Below are 15,227 nucleotides of genomic sequence, written 5' to 3'. Positions count from 1 at the left end.
CGGCCCCGGGGGGGGGGGGGGGTCCCGGGTGGGGGCTGTGGAGGTGCGGGCCCTGCCCGTGCTGGGGGGGGGGGGGGGGGGTGTTGGGGAGAGCTCGGTGCCACCGCTGTCCCCGTCCCCTCCCGGTGTCCCCGGGTGTGGGGTGCTGGTGGTCCCCGTCCTGTCCGGACCCCTTGTGGCCCCATCCCGGGGTGTGTCGGTGATTCTGGAGCCGCCCCCGTCTCCCCTGGCCCGTTGTCCCTCGGGAACAGTGACCCTGCCCCTTTCTCCTTGGGGGTTTTTCCTCCGTTCTCCTGTCCTGGGGGCAGCGGGACCGGGGTGCGCCACGGGACACCCCACCTGGGGTGGGGGTGCAGGGGGCTGGCGGGTGCTTTGGGGCAGCGATGGCTCACAGGCTTGTCCCTCACGCTTTTCCCGTGGCACCGTGTGTGTGGTGACCGGTCCCGCCGAGGAGCAGCCTCAGTGGAGCTGGAGCCGGTGTCCCTTGGCAGAGCCTGCCCGCTCCGGCACTGCAGGGCCGGGGGGGGACACAGACAGTGGGGGCTCAGGGAGGGACGGGGGGGGACACAGACAGTGGGGGCTCAGGGAGGGACGGGGGGGACACAGACAGTGGGGGCTCAGGGAGGGACGGGGGGACACACACAGACATTGGGGGCTCAGGGAGGGACAGGGGAAGCTCGTTTGGGGTGTCTCCACGGGCCGTGCTGCTCGCCCCGCTCCTCCCCGTCTGGCGGTGCTGGCTGCGCCCGAGGGGACTCCTGGCCATGGGCCGTCTCATGGGTGTTGGGGTGCTGCCCGGTGTCTGGTGAGTATCGGGGGGGGGGGTTTGTCCCGGGTGTCCCCCAACTCCCGTTCCCAGCAGTGGGTCCCTGGTCCCTTGGCTGCTCTCGGCCGCCTCCAGTTCCTGCCGTACCCGGGCCAGTATTGGGGGTGTTTGGGGGTGTGTGTGTGAGCGTGTGGTGTGTGCCTGGGGTTTGGGGGGGCTCTTCCTTTTGTCTGAGGTCGTTGGTTTAGTTTGTTGTGTTTATGGTTTGGTGCTGGAGCTGTTTTCTTTTCTTTTTGGTTTTATCCTGTTGTGGATGAGTGGGGCTCTGCCGGGCACGGCAGGTGCTGGCGGCCGAGGTGCGAGGGGCAGGTCCCTGATTTTTTGGAGGGGGTCGGGGTGTTCCCGGCAGCAGCCAGGCCATCGGGTGCCGGGGCCCGGCGTGGCTGTGGCCATGCGTCAAGGCGGGGGCCGAGAGCTCGGTGGCCCCGTACCCCCAGTGTCCTGGGCCTGTTTTCCCTGTCCTCTCTCCAAGTCTGTTCCCCCATGTTCCTCCCCCCGCTTTGTCCTCCTCCTGCCTGCTCCTTGCCCGGTTCCTTCCTCCGCTTTCCCTTCTGCTCCTCCATTTACCCCCTGCCTGTTCTCTGCGGTCTTCCTTCTCCTCCTTCCCGGTCTCCTTGTCCCCCCCATTCCCCTGACTTGTTTCCTTCCGTCTCCTTGTCCATTTCGCCCTTGTAGCTTCCCCCCTTCCTCCTTTCTCTTCCCATTATCATCCTCTTCCCCGTCTTTGTTTCCTCTTTCTAATCTCTTTCATTATTTATTTTTGTCATGTCTCCCCCCCCCGTCTTTTAATCCTTACCCGTGTTTCTCTCTCCCCCCCCGGACACTGGACTTTTTTTTCCAGGGTCTCCCCCAGCCCATTTATTTATAGGTGGGATTTGGTGATTTAAAAAAAAAAAAAAAAAAAGAAGTAAATAAAGAGAAAAGCAGGCAAAAACAGCCTGTGTGGCCCTTGTGGGTCCCTGTTAATTTTGGGGTCATTGTCTCCCCCCGCTGCCTCCCCCCCCCTTTGCCCTGGGGGTTTGGGGTGTTGGGGTTTGGGGTGTTGGGGCTCAGCCCGGGCCCAGGCCAGGGTTGCTCTGGGTGCCTGGGTTGGGGGGGGGGGGCAGTGGGTGGACTGGGGACCTGTGGGTGTCTGTGTTGGGGTGCTGGGGGCTGCCGAGAGCTCGGTGACCCTGGGGCGGTGGGTGGCTGTGTGTGTGTGTGTCTCTGTCCCCGTGCCGGGCATCCTTTATCCCTCCCCGCCAGGTCTGGTTGTGTCACCCTGTGTCCGCACAGGATGTCCCACAGTCTGGGGCCCTTGTGGGTTCTGTCCTGGTCTTCCTCACACTTGTGCCCCCCCCCCCCCAATCTTCCTCCTCCTGCCTGTTCCCCACTGGTTTCCCTCTTCCTTCAGCCCTTTCGCCCGTTATCTCCCCCCCTGCTTGCTGCCTTGCTTGCCTGCCTTTTAAAAAGCTTCCCTGGGCCTTAGGAAGAAGGAACTTTTTGCCTCTCTGGCTGTGATAATTGCCCCCCCCCCCCGCCATTGGCTCTGCCCGTATTCTTCTCGCCCTGTGTCCCTTGTCTGTTTGTCCCCAGGGTCTTGCTGCTCCCCCCGCCCCGGTTTCCCCTCGCCTCTGTCTCCCCTTGGCCTGTTTCCCCCGGTGATGCTGCTCCCCCCGGCCGGGGGGGGGGGGGGAAATGCTGCCTTTTGGGGTCTTGGTGGGCCGGTATTTATTTATTTAGATTTTTTTTGGCTGTCTCCTGTCCCCCCCCTTTTCCTTCCTTCTCCCCGCGTTCCTCCTCTGTGTACCCCCCCCCCCCCCGTTCCTTGCGTGTGTGCTCACACCCCGGGGGGGCTCGGGGGTTTTCCGAGGTCCGTGCCGTCCCCCGCTCTGTTCCCCGCAGCTGGGGGGGGGGGGTGTGGGGGGGGGGTGTGCACAAATATGGAACTCATTTTAGGAGTCCCTCTTAAAGAGATAGCGACTAAACAGAAAAAAGAGGAACTTGTTTTAGGGTTAAAAAAAAAAAACTTCAGAAGAAGAAGGAAAAAATCAAACTTACACACACAAAAATTTTGGAGTCTTAGAGTGTAAAGGTTTAATTTTTTTTTTTTATTCTAGACTTCTAGGGAAAAACTCTTCGATATAGAGGGGGGGTTTGGGAGCTTAAGAGTACATTGTTTTGAACTCTAGATGGAGTTTCACTGTTATGCTGTTAGAGACGGGTTTTTGTAGTGACTAAACTTTTGTTTTCTAAGAGCTTTTCTAAACAAGCTAGTTTAGTTTACCTTTTTTTTTTTTTGAACCGACCTTTTTAGAACTAAGTAACAAGTTTACTTATGAAACTTTACCTACAAAAAGTTTAAAAAGGGTTCCAAAATTACTTAGTAAAAAAATTTAATCAGAAACTGGAAACTTGGGAAAAAAAAAAACAAACCCAAAAACCCCCTGTAAAGTTTCTGATAAACTTTTTAGTTCAAAAGACCGTACACCTTTACACCTGTGGGAGGTTACGCTGGTAAGGTTTGTAAAGCCAATACACCCTGGCTAGGTTCTGGAAAAGTTGGACCTTACACCAATGTGTAAAATACCAAGAAATGAGAAAAGAAAACCTGAAGGACCAAGGCGTTACTGTTACACATCAGTTTCTGGGAAAGCAGAGGCAGCTGGGGGGAAAACCGTAACACCAAGTACCAGGAAAGTTGTTCACTTGCAAACCTTTACCTTTTACTTACAAACCTAACATTGCCTAGAGCCAAAGTGGGGGGCGGGGGGGAACCTACCATGAAAAATTAGTATCATCTCACTAAACTCCTTTAAAAACTAATTTCCGTAGGCATAACTTTAAAATATTAGCTCAGAAAGGTTGACCAGATCTTCAGTACAGAAGTTACTAAGATCCAGACAACATCTTACACTTCAAAAACTTTAAAGGGCTTTAATGTAACATTCTTTTAAGAGCTTCCTAATTCTTCACCAAAAAAAAGATTTGATAAACCTCTATACTACTTTAAAAACTATAAAAAGGCCTTATTTAGCCCTTTTCTTTTAAAAAAACCCACCCTTTTTAAAAACCTTTTCTTTATTCATTTTAGGGTTTCAGGCCTGAATGAACCTTAAAAGACCTTAGGGGTGTCACTTTCTTTTCCTTTAAACACACAAACGCTTTCATATACAGAAACATAGAAGCTGTTTCTCCATAGGACATTTATAAATTTCAGGAAAAAAACCCCAACCCTTAAACTATAAGATCAAGATCTGTACTCAAGTTTTCCTTAAAAAACCCCCACAAAACAAAACAAGCCACATAAACTTTCACTGGGAGAGCTCCATTTGAAAAGTTCTTCTTTTATAATGTTTACATATAATTCCTTCACATACACATTATAAACCAAGTTGCTGTTTTTTTCTGATATAAAGTCATACAAGATAAGTGTCTAAGTAGTTCAGTAACTCATAGAACTTTTAATACACCATTACGCTACTTATTCTTTCCCTTTCCACTCTTGAAATTTAAAAAAAAACAAAAAAACTTACAACTTCTTTGGAACCTGAAGGGTCATTTTCCTTGGATAACAAAGACAATTCTAACACTGCAATGAAGTTTAAAAATGCTATGTCACCAAGACCTATTAGGCCTTACAAACACCTTGTCCCAGAGGAGCCTCCTGCCGAGTCGCAAGGCTCCGACCTGACCCCCTCCCACGCTGCTTTCCACCCTCCTCCCCAGAGACCAGCCCAGGTGCGGCCGGGCCGGGCTCAGTCCCCGACGCCAACGAAGAGCTGGGACCCGCCGGCTCTGCTGCAGAGCCACCCCTCCGTTACCGGCCTGCGCCCGTTACGGCCTCACCAGCTTCCGCGCAAGGTGTTGGCACAACACGCGCGGACTCCGTGTCCGAGTGAGCCCCTTTTTCCTCAACGACGCTCGGAGGAGCCACGTCTTCCAGATTCCGCCTCTGCGGCTTCGTCATCCTCCCGCCTTGGCCGCTACACCTGGGGGTCTCTCTGTCTTCTCCTGGCTGGAGGGGAAACTCCGTCTCGCCCTCTATCTGAGGACGGTCTCACCCTCAAGTTACGCAGAGGCTGGGGTCTGGGCCTCGCGCTGTGCAGGACCTCCCCCCCCCCACACCCCCCCCTCGTCGCTGCTTCTTGCCCTCGGCCAGGCCGTGCTGCGACCAGCGCTCGGCCCGGCCTCGCAGCCAAAGGCAGCGGTGCTCCAGGCACGCGGGCCAGGCCACACCGCTGCCAGCGGGCAGCGCCTCGCCGGTGGCAATTCCTGCTCCTGACACAACTGATAGCGGGGCTGCTCGAACACTTCTTCAAAGAATTACAACAACATTTCACAAAAGGTTTTAAAAAAAAATATAACGCAGCTCTTTATAAAACTTCTAAACATCTGTAAAGTGATAAAACCTTAGTTTAAAACCCCTAGTTTTCATAAAGTTCTGCTTGGTCTACAACAGTTTAAAATACAGTTCTTACTTTTTGAACCAAAGGCTGTACTTTCAAATCTATTCTCTTCTTTTTTTTATTATCTGCACCTTTTCGCAATTTGGTTGTAATCTACAAAAGTTCCGTTTCATTGCAGTTTAAAGCTTCTTATTTGTAATAACAAGTTATTTTACCTTCATCTACCTAAATAAACCTTAACAAACAATGTAAGCCTTTTCTTCATTCTTTACTTTAGTTCTTTTCCATTTTTGAAGATTTTTTGGTTTACCTTCTTTTCATGACTTTACGGAACTCATATCTTAAGAAAAGGGTTAAATTTTCACAAACAACTTTTCTTAAGAAGTACTGTAATGTAACACTAAAGAAAAAGGGTACTTTAAACCTTTAAGAAGACCACCTTCACCCTTAGGGTTTTTTTTTTAAATACACTGTCAAGGGTACTTAAAAGAACCTATCAGCTCTTTACACCTAAAGATAATTTTTTTTTGGCTTCAGTTAACGTTTTCAACATAACATTTCTTTAAAAGTCTCAACTCTGCAGTCCATTTTTTATAGATCTTAACGATGAACTAAACATTGTTATACCCTAAACTTTTAATACTTTATGCGAACTCTAATTGATTTTTAACTGAGGTTTAATAAAACAAACAGCCGCCAAACCACCACTGAGGAGAGAACACGGTGTTCGGCCGATACACACGTGGCGCGACAACACGTCGCGACACGACAAGCCCTGACACCAGCCATCGCCTCCCACGCGGGGGGGTGTCACCCCCCCCCAACAGGCTCTCGGTACCCCCTTCCCACCCCCCCACCCCTCTCCTTGGCCCCGCCACGGGACAGGACTCGTGACCCCGGCCCAGCTGAGCACCTCACCCAGCACACTCCGCACCCGAGTCGGCGTCGCTGGCAGCCCGGGGACACCGTGACTCTCAGGCTGGGCACCGTCCATCACGTCGAGGAGCTGCTGCCCAACTCTGCTCTTCCTCCTCCTCCTCTTTTCTTCTCTGCGTCCTCTTCCTCATCGTCATCCTCGTCCTCCTCTTGCCACGCAGCTCCCCACTGGGCCCCAGCAGCCATGACCAGACTAGGCTCCGGCACGGTGGGCGGTCCTCACCTCCCGGGCAGCCTCTTGGCCCCCACTCCCATCACCACGGCCACCTCTTCTCCTGGCAAACCCCACGTCTCCCCCCCCAGCCCCGGCTCCTCCCGGGCACCCCACGGCTGGGATGTGCGTATTCTCCAGCTGCCCTGGAAGGAGGCCCATGGGAGGATACCACGTCGCAGGGCCTGCAGCCAGAGCCGGCAATGCCACGCAGCTCCCACAGGCCCTGGCTCCCACCGGGCTCCCTTGAGCCACCCCCCCCCAAAACCAACCCAGGTCCCTTATGACTCCCCCTTAACAATCACCTGTCCTCAGGCAGCCCAGGGCCACCAAGGTCCCCTGAGGCATCCCAGGGCCAGTCAAGTCCCCTAAAGCATCCAGGCATGGCCCAAGCCCCAAGAACACACACACACCCGGCCAGACCCCAGCCCCGCTTCCTCCAAACCACCAGACAAGCCTCGAGCCCTGCGGCACCGCCGCCACAGCTCCCGCTCTCCCCCACCACACAACCGGCAGCAGCTTGCAGGACGGCTGCCCGCTCCGCCTTGCCTGGGACCCTGGCCAGCCCCGCCGCACAACCCGACAGACCCTCACGAGCATGCCCGCCAAAGCCCGGCATCACTACCAACGGCCCCAGAGGTCCACCCCCAGCTCCACCACCTCCCCTCCCGCCCCAAATAACCAGCGGGACACATGAGGCTGGCACAGCACGTTTGCCTTTATCATGCTCCAGATTTGTTGCACTGCCTGCCACGTCTTCAGTTCGCATTTATTTTCTGCCAACAAGAAGACATGGGGGGGCTCATGGTGAGACCCATGCCTGGGTGGGCACAGGGATAGCACAGTCAGCCCCTCCACGAGGGGGAGAGAGAGGGGGCACCCACCTCGTTGATCCAGTCGATGTAGGCAGACACCCGTGTGAAGACCGTCGGCTTCTTGGCTGTGTTGCAGCCCAGCCCGGAGCCAAAGCTGACGATGCCGTTCACCTCCCAGAGCCCCTCGCGCTGGCAGTTCAGGGGGCCGCCCGAATCCCCCTGCACAGGCAGATGGCCGGGCTGCTCAGCATCCCCCCCTGGGCACCCCACCAGCACACGCCTTAGGCCCGGGGCACCCGCCGCCCAGTGTTGCCCGCACTCACGTTGCAGCCGGAGACGACGCCGTCGCCACCGGCGCACACCATGGTGGTGCGCACGTTGCTGCCCCACCAGTCGCTCTGGGAGCAGGTCTCGTGGTCCACGACGGGCAGGAGCGCCTGCTGCAGGACGTCGGCCAGGGGCCCGTTGGCTGCAACGACAGCCGCACCTCGCACCCTGCTGCCGCACCCACCCCCCCACCCCAAACCCCCGACTCCTTCCCGGGGATCCCCACTCACTCCAGAGGCGTCCCCAGCCGGTGATGTAGCAGGGGTAGTTGTTCTCCAGCGTCAGGCCGGCGGGCGGCAGGCAGGCCGCCTGGATGGTGTCGCTCTCTTCCACCGGTTGTGCCAGCTTGATCAGGGCGATGTCATTGCTACCAGGAGAGCCGAGTCGTCAGGACGGGGCACCCCGAGCCGTGATGCCCCCCGGCCGCCCCCGACACGTTCCGTCCCTACATGATGAAGAAGGAGTTCCACTTCTCGTGCACGATTGTCTTCTCCACGCCCACGGCCACCGAGCCTGGCTCGTCCTCCTCCGATAGGACCTGCTTGCCCAGCAGCACGCGGTACGTCAGGCTAGAGCTGCCAGCGAAAAGACAAGGTGGTTGGGGGGGGTGTCAGTCTCCACAAACACCTGCCTCCCCCCACCCAGCACCCCAACACCAACCTGATGCAGTGGGCGGCCGTCAGCACCCAGCTGGGAGCAATGAGGGTCCCGCCGCACGTGTGGTACCAAGACCCAGAGCGGCTGTACTGCAGCGAGACCTGCAACGGCAGCGGCATGGCATCAGAGCAGGAGCGTCCCCCTCCCCATCACCCGCCCCCTCCCCGCATCCCCCCCTTACCTGCCATGGCCAGCTGTGGTCCCGGGCATCTTCGCCACCCACCACCCGGGCGCCCAGCAGCGGCGGCACAGCCGGCTGACCACATCCGTAGGCTGCGCGACACCCGGCAATGGGACCTCAGCAGCTGCCTGTGCCCGGGGCCCACGGCGAGTGCTGGGGTCCCGTCCCTGCTCCCCCGTCCCCACACCTGCACCCACCGTAGCCCAGCAGCACGGCGAGACACACAGCCCCCAGCATGGTCGTGCAGTCCGAAGGTGCCACGGTTGAAGTCGCTCGCCCCTTCTTATAGCACCCGCCACCACCGTCAGGGACCTTGGCATCGCCACTCCTGCCACTAGCATCTGGCGAGTGTCACACGCCGGGGGGCTCCGTGGCCCGGACCCCATCGCCCATCTTATCGCGCTTCCCCTTCCCGCCTGGGAACAGGCCCACCTGCCCATCATGTGCCGGCACCGTGCCGCTGTGCCGTGAGGTGGCACAGCAGGGACACCCGGCCCCAAGCCGGGGACAGGCAGGGTCCCTCTCAGGGGACAGCTGGCGGGCAGCCCCCTCCGGCCACATTCCCCCTCAGCAGGGTGCCGGGCAGCCCCATTGCCCCCTGCACTCAAGCACCAGTTGCCCTACAATGCGGGACCCCCACCCGCTGACCCCCCCGGCCCCGCTGCCCCAGGGCAAACGCGCCCTTATCTCACCTTCCATGTGGCCAAGGCCGGCCAAACCCCCACGCACAGGTGCCCACGGGGCCACAGAGCAGGGCGGGGGGAGCCGGCACTGGGCACGCAGGCAGATGCCAGCAGGGACGCCGAAGACTGCCTGCTGATAACAGCGTGCCCACGCACCTGGATGTGGCCCCCACCCACCGCTCCCCACGCCAATGTCCCAGCACCGCCACGGCTTGCCCCTGCTTGCCACCATCACCCACCCTGGGGGCGGTTCCGGCTCCGGCAGCGGCAACTGGGTGCTCGTAGCTGGACCCCGCTCCCTGGCAGGCTCCTTCCCCCCACACCGAGCCTCTGCCGCTGCCACAACCGCTGCGCCTTGGCCCCCTGCACAGGCACCCAGCACGCTTACTTACGAAATATAGTTATATTTATTTGGGATTAAAATAAAAAACCAAAACACGCTCCCCCCCGGTACCGCTGCGGGACAGATGCGCCTCTTTACAGCCACCCACAAACACAGGAGCCTCAAATCGACCGACGGACACCACTCGTGGCTACAAACACCCACCCTCCTCCTGGGCCAAACACAACACGAAAAAACCAAAGACAGTTTCGCGAGCCAGCGGCTGCCTCTCCGAACACCCTTTACCAACACACAGAGAGATACAGGCAAGCGGGTGCAGTCCCGCTCGGCCCCTCGGGGGCCGCACACCAGCGGGGTGGGCTCCCACCCCCGAGCACTGCACGCACACACACACAGCCCCTCCGCCGGCACCTGGCCATCGCCACCCTCGCCCGTAGCACGCCCGGCTTTCAGCACGGGCGTCACGGCATGCAGCGGTAAGGCAGCGGCACGCGGCGATGCTGACAGGCACCGAGGTGGCGCGGCCATCATGACACCGGGCACGGCCACCCGGGCAAGCCCCCGTCCCACCAACCCCACAGCGCATGCACAACACGTGACAACCCGGGGCCAGGATGTGGCTCCTCGGGCCGGGAGCAGCTTGGTGGGGGGACACGCTGGGGACACAGGGGGGCACAAACAACACCTACAGACACCACAGCAAGGGTGAGGAGGAAGGGAGGGGGGAGCCGGGGCCGACCGGGCTCTGCCAGCAAGGTGGGAAGGGTGCCGAGCCCAGGCCAGGAGCCCGCCAGCAGCCTGGCCTTCAGGGAGTCACGGGCAGCGCACGGCTCGGGCATCGCTCCCGGCACGGTCGGCACACGGCACGCGCAACATTCCCGGCCCGGGCACCGCCAACCAGTCCTGCCCGGCCCCGTGGCGGCAGCGCCTGGTCACTGCTTGAAGGTGGACTGCAGCTCCTTGAATGCCGCCTTCCTCTGCTTCAGCTCCTCCGCCTGCTTCTTCTTCTCCTCCTGTTCCGCCTTGATCTCCTCCTCAAAGCGGCTGGCATCGTGGATGGCTTGCACCTGCGGACCGTGGCACGTCCGGCTGGGTCCCCTGAGAGCCCTGCCAAGCCCTGCTGCCCACCCCCACATCTCCACCTCCTGCCCACCCATTGTCCTCAGGGAGCCAGCACCAAGGCACCCTTGTGCATCACCATCCTGCGGCAGGAGCTCTCGTGCCCCGGCACTTGCCTCACCTTGGCCTCAAAGAAGCTCTTGGCACCTTTCACTCCCTCTGTGGACACGTCGATCTCCGAGAGCCGGGCCAGGGCGTGCAGCCCGCTGTCCTCCTGCAGCTCGCCCGCCGCCGCCTTGCGGAAAATCAGCAGGAACTGCGAGGGGAGACGTTGGCGTCAGCTCCCCCGAGACCTCAAAGCCACCACAACTCCCTCCCCACCTTCTTATCACCACCCCAGCTGGGCACCAAGCCGACTGGCAGCCAGGGTCACCTCCTTGCCAGTGTGGAGCCCCCCACAGCCCCTCACCTCCCGAAAGCTGAGCTTGCTGTCCAGGTCTTCGTCCACTTCCTTGATCATGTTCTTGAGGCCCAGGTGCGTCTGTGGTGCCCCCAGCTTCTCCATCATCAGCTTCAGCTCCATCAGGTCAATGAAGCCGTCCTTTCCTGCGTCGTACCTGCGGGAGGGAGGCACAGTCCCATCAAATCGCCACGGAGAGCATGTGGCCCCCTGCCACTGGCTCCCCCAGCACCGGCACCCCTGTGTGCGCCCAACAGCCGGCACCCACGCTGGCCAGGGAGCGAGACGGGAAGAACGACGACCCGGGCGCCGGCAATCTTGGGCAGCTCGCCAGACCACCGCAAGCCGCCGGTGAACCGCTAACAGCCCTCTGGAGCATCATCACCCAGGATCACATCCGCTTCCACGCGGCACTTGGCAGCAGAACCCCCGGGGACGCTGCCAAACCTGCCGCTGGCTCCCTGGGCCAGGAGCCCGAGGCACACGCACCCCTTAACTGCCACAAAGCATAACGGCGCTAAGCCCCCCCAGGTGCTGCTCCCCCCAGCACCCCTCGGACACGACCCACCTTCCTCCTGGCAGAGTCGGCAGCTTGCCCGACTCGCAGGGGTTCGGCACCGTGCAGGGCACCACGAGCCCAGCCGGCACAGCCACCACCCCTGCCACCTCCTCCCTGCGACATCGAGCCTCCGCAGCTCAATGCTCCCATCTGCCCCGAGCCCTCGGTGTCCGTGCTCCAGCCCTGGCCAGATGCCTGCGCTTGGCTGAGGGATCCAGACACGTCTCCTGAGCCTGGTGACGGACCCCCACCCACAACCACAGCGCTGTCCCATCCGGCCTCCCACCAGCCACCCGACCGGAGCCGGCAGCTCGCCACATCTGCAGCGCCGCAGCACCGCCGGGGCCGTGCTGGCAGCACGCTGCTCCCCTGTTCCCTGCAGCCTTTTGGTGCAGCACAGCAGCCTCGTGCTGGGGAACTGGCTGGGGGGGGTGAGGGGTGGGTGATTCATGTCCCACAGACTCAGCGGCGCGGGCGGTCGCTCTGCCCACGGTGCCCTTGCAAGGCTCGCTGCTCTCGTCTCTCCCCACTGCCCTTCCTGGGCACGACCGCAGGCGCAGGAGGAAGGCCCTGTGGCACGTCCCGGGGCAATGCAGAAGCAGGCGTGCAGCTACCCGGCTGCAACCATCGAGACCGGGCGTTCTGTGGGTTTGGTGGCTTGCCTTTTCCGTGTCTGCAGGCGCTGTGGGTCCATGACTCATTTGCAACTTCTCTGCTGTGGTCTGCCGTGTCCGTGTTGCAAGCCGGCACCTCCCTGCTCTCCCACGCTGTCGGGGGCCATGAAATGGGGCTGGCCCCACACCAGCCCCACTCACCTCTGCCTGCTGCTGCCAGCATCACCCCGGGAGCCAGGCTGGGGGAACGGACCCCCCCAGGTGCTTTCCACCTCCAAGACCCCTCTCGGAGCATCACGCCCAGAGTTTCTCTGCAAGGGACACATTTGCTGGCCCAGTCCCACCACCTTGTCCTATGCGAGCCATCCCCCAACTGCAGGGCGCTTCCTCGCTCTTCATCCTCCCTCCCTGATTTCTAGGCACGGGGACATCCCTCTGCTTCTCCTGAGGAAGCTCCCAGAGGGCAACATCTCCTCTGTAGGGAGATAAATCCCTCCAAACATTGCTTTGCCCTGTACAGCCACCGTGTTGCCAGATAAGGACAGCAGCAGCAGCAAAGGCAGCCTGGCAGGGCTTGGCTTGACAGCATCCTTTCCTCCAGAGACCCCCAGGGCCACCCCGCCGCCTCGCCGGAGGGCGTGCAGCACGGCACTGCTCATTTTGCTGCAGCGAGATGCTGCAGGTGTCAGAGCAAACACGTCTGCTTCGCGCGCCCAGCTCCCTCGTCTGCGCAGTGCCGGCCAGACTCCCACCACATGCCGCTTACCCCCGCACCACCATCTGTGCCACGGCCGGAGCACCCGCGCCCGTGGCCGCCCATCACCGCAGGCATGAGGAGCGGCCGCTCTGGCTGTGGTTCTTCACCCGGGGACCCCAAACACGGTCCCCGCCGCCGCAGTCTCCCTTCACGCTGCAGTCCACGAGACTGCTAGCAGCAGCCTGCGTGTCTCGCTGCCGTGCCCACGCGACAGGGTGACAGCCCTCCGGGAAGAAACGGGGCACGGGGGTGTTACTCGCACTGCCAGGGACACCGAGACGGCATGCCTGCACCCCAACCACTCCCCCAGTCTTGTGCTTTGGGGCTCACTGCCTCCATCCCCTTCGCTTTCTCCAGCGCTTGGCCATACCCAAGCTCGACCACCCAGCACGCTTTTATATGGATTTCCGCCCCCCCCCCCCCGGTGCCGGCCGGGGCGAGGGGCAGCAGCACGCCCACAGCCATGCCTTCACCCTCTCCATGCTCCCCGCAGCCGCGCTGCCTCCACGCCGCCTGCACAAAGCGCCCAACACGCTGCGGGCTCTGCGGGGATGCTCTGGGCCGTCCCACTCGCCCTCGGCTACTCACCCGCATCCTGGCGTGACCGTGGTCACAGCCACCCCGATTTCTGTCTCCTTGTGGAAATTTCCAGGGCTCGATACTCGCTGGCAGCTTCCCCCCCCCCCCACTCCTGGGGCCGGGGGCCGAACTGGCGGAGTCACGCTGCACCGTGTGCGGTGGCACGCAGCAGCACGGCCAGGGATGCTGGGGACACGCCGCCTGCCCACGCCACCCTGGCAGAGACACAGGGGCCCCTCGGCACTGCGGCAGAGGGTACGCAGGGGTCCCCTGTGGTATCCTTCAGCCCCCCTTTCCCAGCCTCAGCACAGGGTGCCTGGTCTCTCTGCTCAGGAGATGGGGGCCAAGGGGTCCCTTCTGCAAGGATTTGGGGGTGTACAGGAGTTCCTCCCGCAAGGAAGGTGTGCCTGGCATCCTTCCTTCAAGGTGCTAGAAAAGGGGGAACTCCGTGGGATTCCTCCCTGCAAGGAGTGGGGGGTGTCCCTGCCGTGCCTCCTGCAAAGAGCTGGGCGGGGGGAGGCCCCTGCAAGGAGCTCTAGGGGGTCCTGGGGGTCCCTCCCGCAAGCTGCTGGTGGGGCCTGGGGGTCTCCCCTGCAAGGAACGGGGGGGGTTTCCCCCCTGCAAGGAGCCGGGGGTGCCTCCTGCAAACACGGGGCGGGGAGCGCAGAGCAGCATCTCTGCTGCCCGCAGGAGCGGCCCCCCCCCAGCAGCAGGCGGGATGCCGGGGGTGCCCCGGCCGGGACCCGGTGATGCCACCCGGGGGTCCCCCCGTCCCCGCTCCCCCCCCCCCCCCCGGCACTCACTGTCGGAAGAGCCGCTCCATGTCGCGGAGCTGCCGGCGGGAGAACTCGCGGAACTCCCCGGCGGGGCTGAAGACGCGGCGGCCGCCCCCGGGGGAGCCCTCCGCCCCCGCCCGGCCCGCCGCCGGGCTGCCCGGTCCCGGTCCCGGCTCCGGCCCCCGGCCCCGTCGCCCCGCGAGGTCCTCCGCCGCCGCCGCCGCCGCCATGGTGCCCGGATGGCCGCGCCGCCCCGCTCCGCTCCGCCCCGCTCCGCCCCGTCGGCAGGGGCGGCCCCCGGGGGGCCGGGCTGCAGCCCCCCGGCCTGGGCTGCTCCCGCTCCGGCCCCGCAGAGAGCCGGGTCGGCGGCCCCTGCCCACCCTCAGCCCCTCAGCCTCTCCCGGGGGTGCATCACTGGCGGGTGCCGCGCTGGTCCCCTGCACCGGCGGGAGCTGCCCGGGATGCAGGTGTCAGCCCTTCGCATCAAGGGAGCAGCCCCAGGTGCACCTGCAGACACCTGCGCTCCTTCCAGCTCCATCCGTTAGCCGTCGGGGCTTTGGCAAGGGTGGGATCGAAGGGACAAACGTCACACAGGCCAGCCCAAAAGCACCGGGGAAACCCGCACAAGATGCCCGCGGCACGGACGGACAGGCTCCCAGCACCATGTCCAGGTTACGCCGGCATACGAGGTCACGCCTTGCCCCAAAATAAGGCCAGGCCAGCTGACAGTTGGAAGCCCACAGCATGTCTAGGGGCACCAACAGGCCGTGCCGATAACCAGAGCCCTGCTCGCCGCCATGGCACAGCCGCTCGCCTCACGGTCCGCCCTACAAAGTAGGCACCGGCCACTATCACGTGCCCCGGGGTGCCCCGCGGCCACAGCCAGGCTCTGCCTGCAGACGATGCGGTTCCTGTGTCAGCAAGCCGCAGCCCCTTTGTGCCGCTTTTAGACCTTTCTATCCTAGCAAAAACCCGTCCCCTCCCCCTCACCAGGGTTTTGCTCCCATCCAAATTATCCTCGGCTGAAAAGATCCGCAGACGACTCGGCCCTGCTCC

The 15,227-nt window shown here is 61.3% G+C and overlaps 2 protein-coding genes across 3 annotated transcripts; both read right to left on the bottom strand.

Annotated features, from left to right (window-relative positions):
• Positions 1 to 7,059: 7,059 nt before the first annotated feature.
• On the bottom strand, positions 7,060 to 8,682 carry CTRC (chymotrypsin C). Its single transcript, XM_075772991.1, has 8 exons — positions 8,539 to 8,682; positions 8,342 to 8,433; positions 8,164 to 8,261; positions 7,953 to 8,078; positions 7,734 to 7,870; positions 7,500 to 7,645; positions 7,246 to 7,395; positions 7,060 to 7,137 (listed from the first exon to the last, which is right to left on the bottom strand). Exons 1-8 carry the CDS (start codon positions 8,576 to 8,578, stop codon positions 7,120 to 7,122), a joined length of 807 nt encoding a protein of 268 aa, XP_075629106.1. The 5' UTR covers positions 8,579 to 8,682; the 3' UTR covers positions 7,060 to 7,119.
• Positions 8,683 to 9,418: 736 nt separating this feature from the next.
• EFHD2 (EF-hand domain family member D2) lies at positions 9,419 to 14,401 on the bottom strand. Of its 2 annotated transcripts, none has more exons than XM_075772989.1 (4): positions 14,199 to 14,401; positions 10,896 to 11,043; positions 10,608 to 10,742; positions 9,419 to 10,434 (listed from the first exon to the last, which is right to left on the bottom strand). In XM_075772989.1, exons 1-4 carry the CDS (start codon positions 14,399 to 14,401, stop codon positions 10,300 to 10,302), a joined length of 621 nt encoding a protein of 206 aa, XP_075629104.1. In that variant the 3' UTR covers positions 9,419 to 10,299. The 2 variants fall into 2 exon arrangements, with proteins under 2 accessions (XP_075629104.1, XP_075629105.1); XM_075772990.1 differs by lacking the exon at positions 14,199 to 14,401 and adding an exon at positions 13,405 to 13,482.
• Positions 14,402 to 15,227: the final 826 nt, after the last annotated feature.

Source organism: Balearica regulorum, chromosome 21 (genome assembly GCF_011004875.1).
Source record: "Balearica regulorum gibbericeps isolate bBalReg1 chromosome 21, bBalReg1.pri, whole genome shotgun sequence".
NCBI classification, from domain to species: domain Eukaryota; kingdom Metazoa; phylum Chordata; class Aves; order Gruiformes; family Gruidae; genus Balearica; species Balearica regulorum.
Note: the sequence above shows the minus strand (reverse complement) of the source record. Positions and strands in the feature narration are given on the sequence as shown.

Excerpts from the sequence above, each read along its gene's own strand:
- CTRC (XM_075772991.1), bottom strand. The coding sequence starts at position 8,578 with ATGCTGGGGGCTGTGTGTCTCGCCGTGCTGCTGGGCTACG. Across the intron at positions 8,262-8,341 it reads ACCACAGCTGGCCATGGCAG|GTCTCGCTGCAGTACAGCCG; the intron begins GTAAGGGGGGGA and ends CTGCCGTTGCAG. Across the intron at positions 7,646-7,733 it reads CGGCTGGGGACGCCTCTGGA|CCAACGGGCCCCTGGCCGAC; the intron begins GTGAGTGGGGAT and ends CTGTCGTTGCAG.
- EFHD2 (XM_075772989.1), bottom strand. The coding sequence starts at position 14,401 with ATGGCGGCGGCGGCGGCGGCGGAGGACCTCGCGGGGCGACGGGGCCGG. Across the intron at positions 10,743-10,895 it reads GCAAGCTCAGCTTTCGGGAG|TTCCTGCTGATTTTCCGCAA; the intron begins GTGAGGGGCTGT and ends CTCCCCTCGCAG. Across the intron at positions 10,435-10,607 it reads AGAGCTTCTTTGAGGCCAAG|GTGCAAGCCATCCACGATGC; the intron begins GTGAGGCAAGTG and ends CACGGTCCGCAG.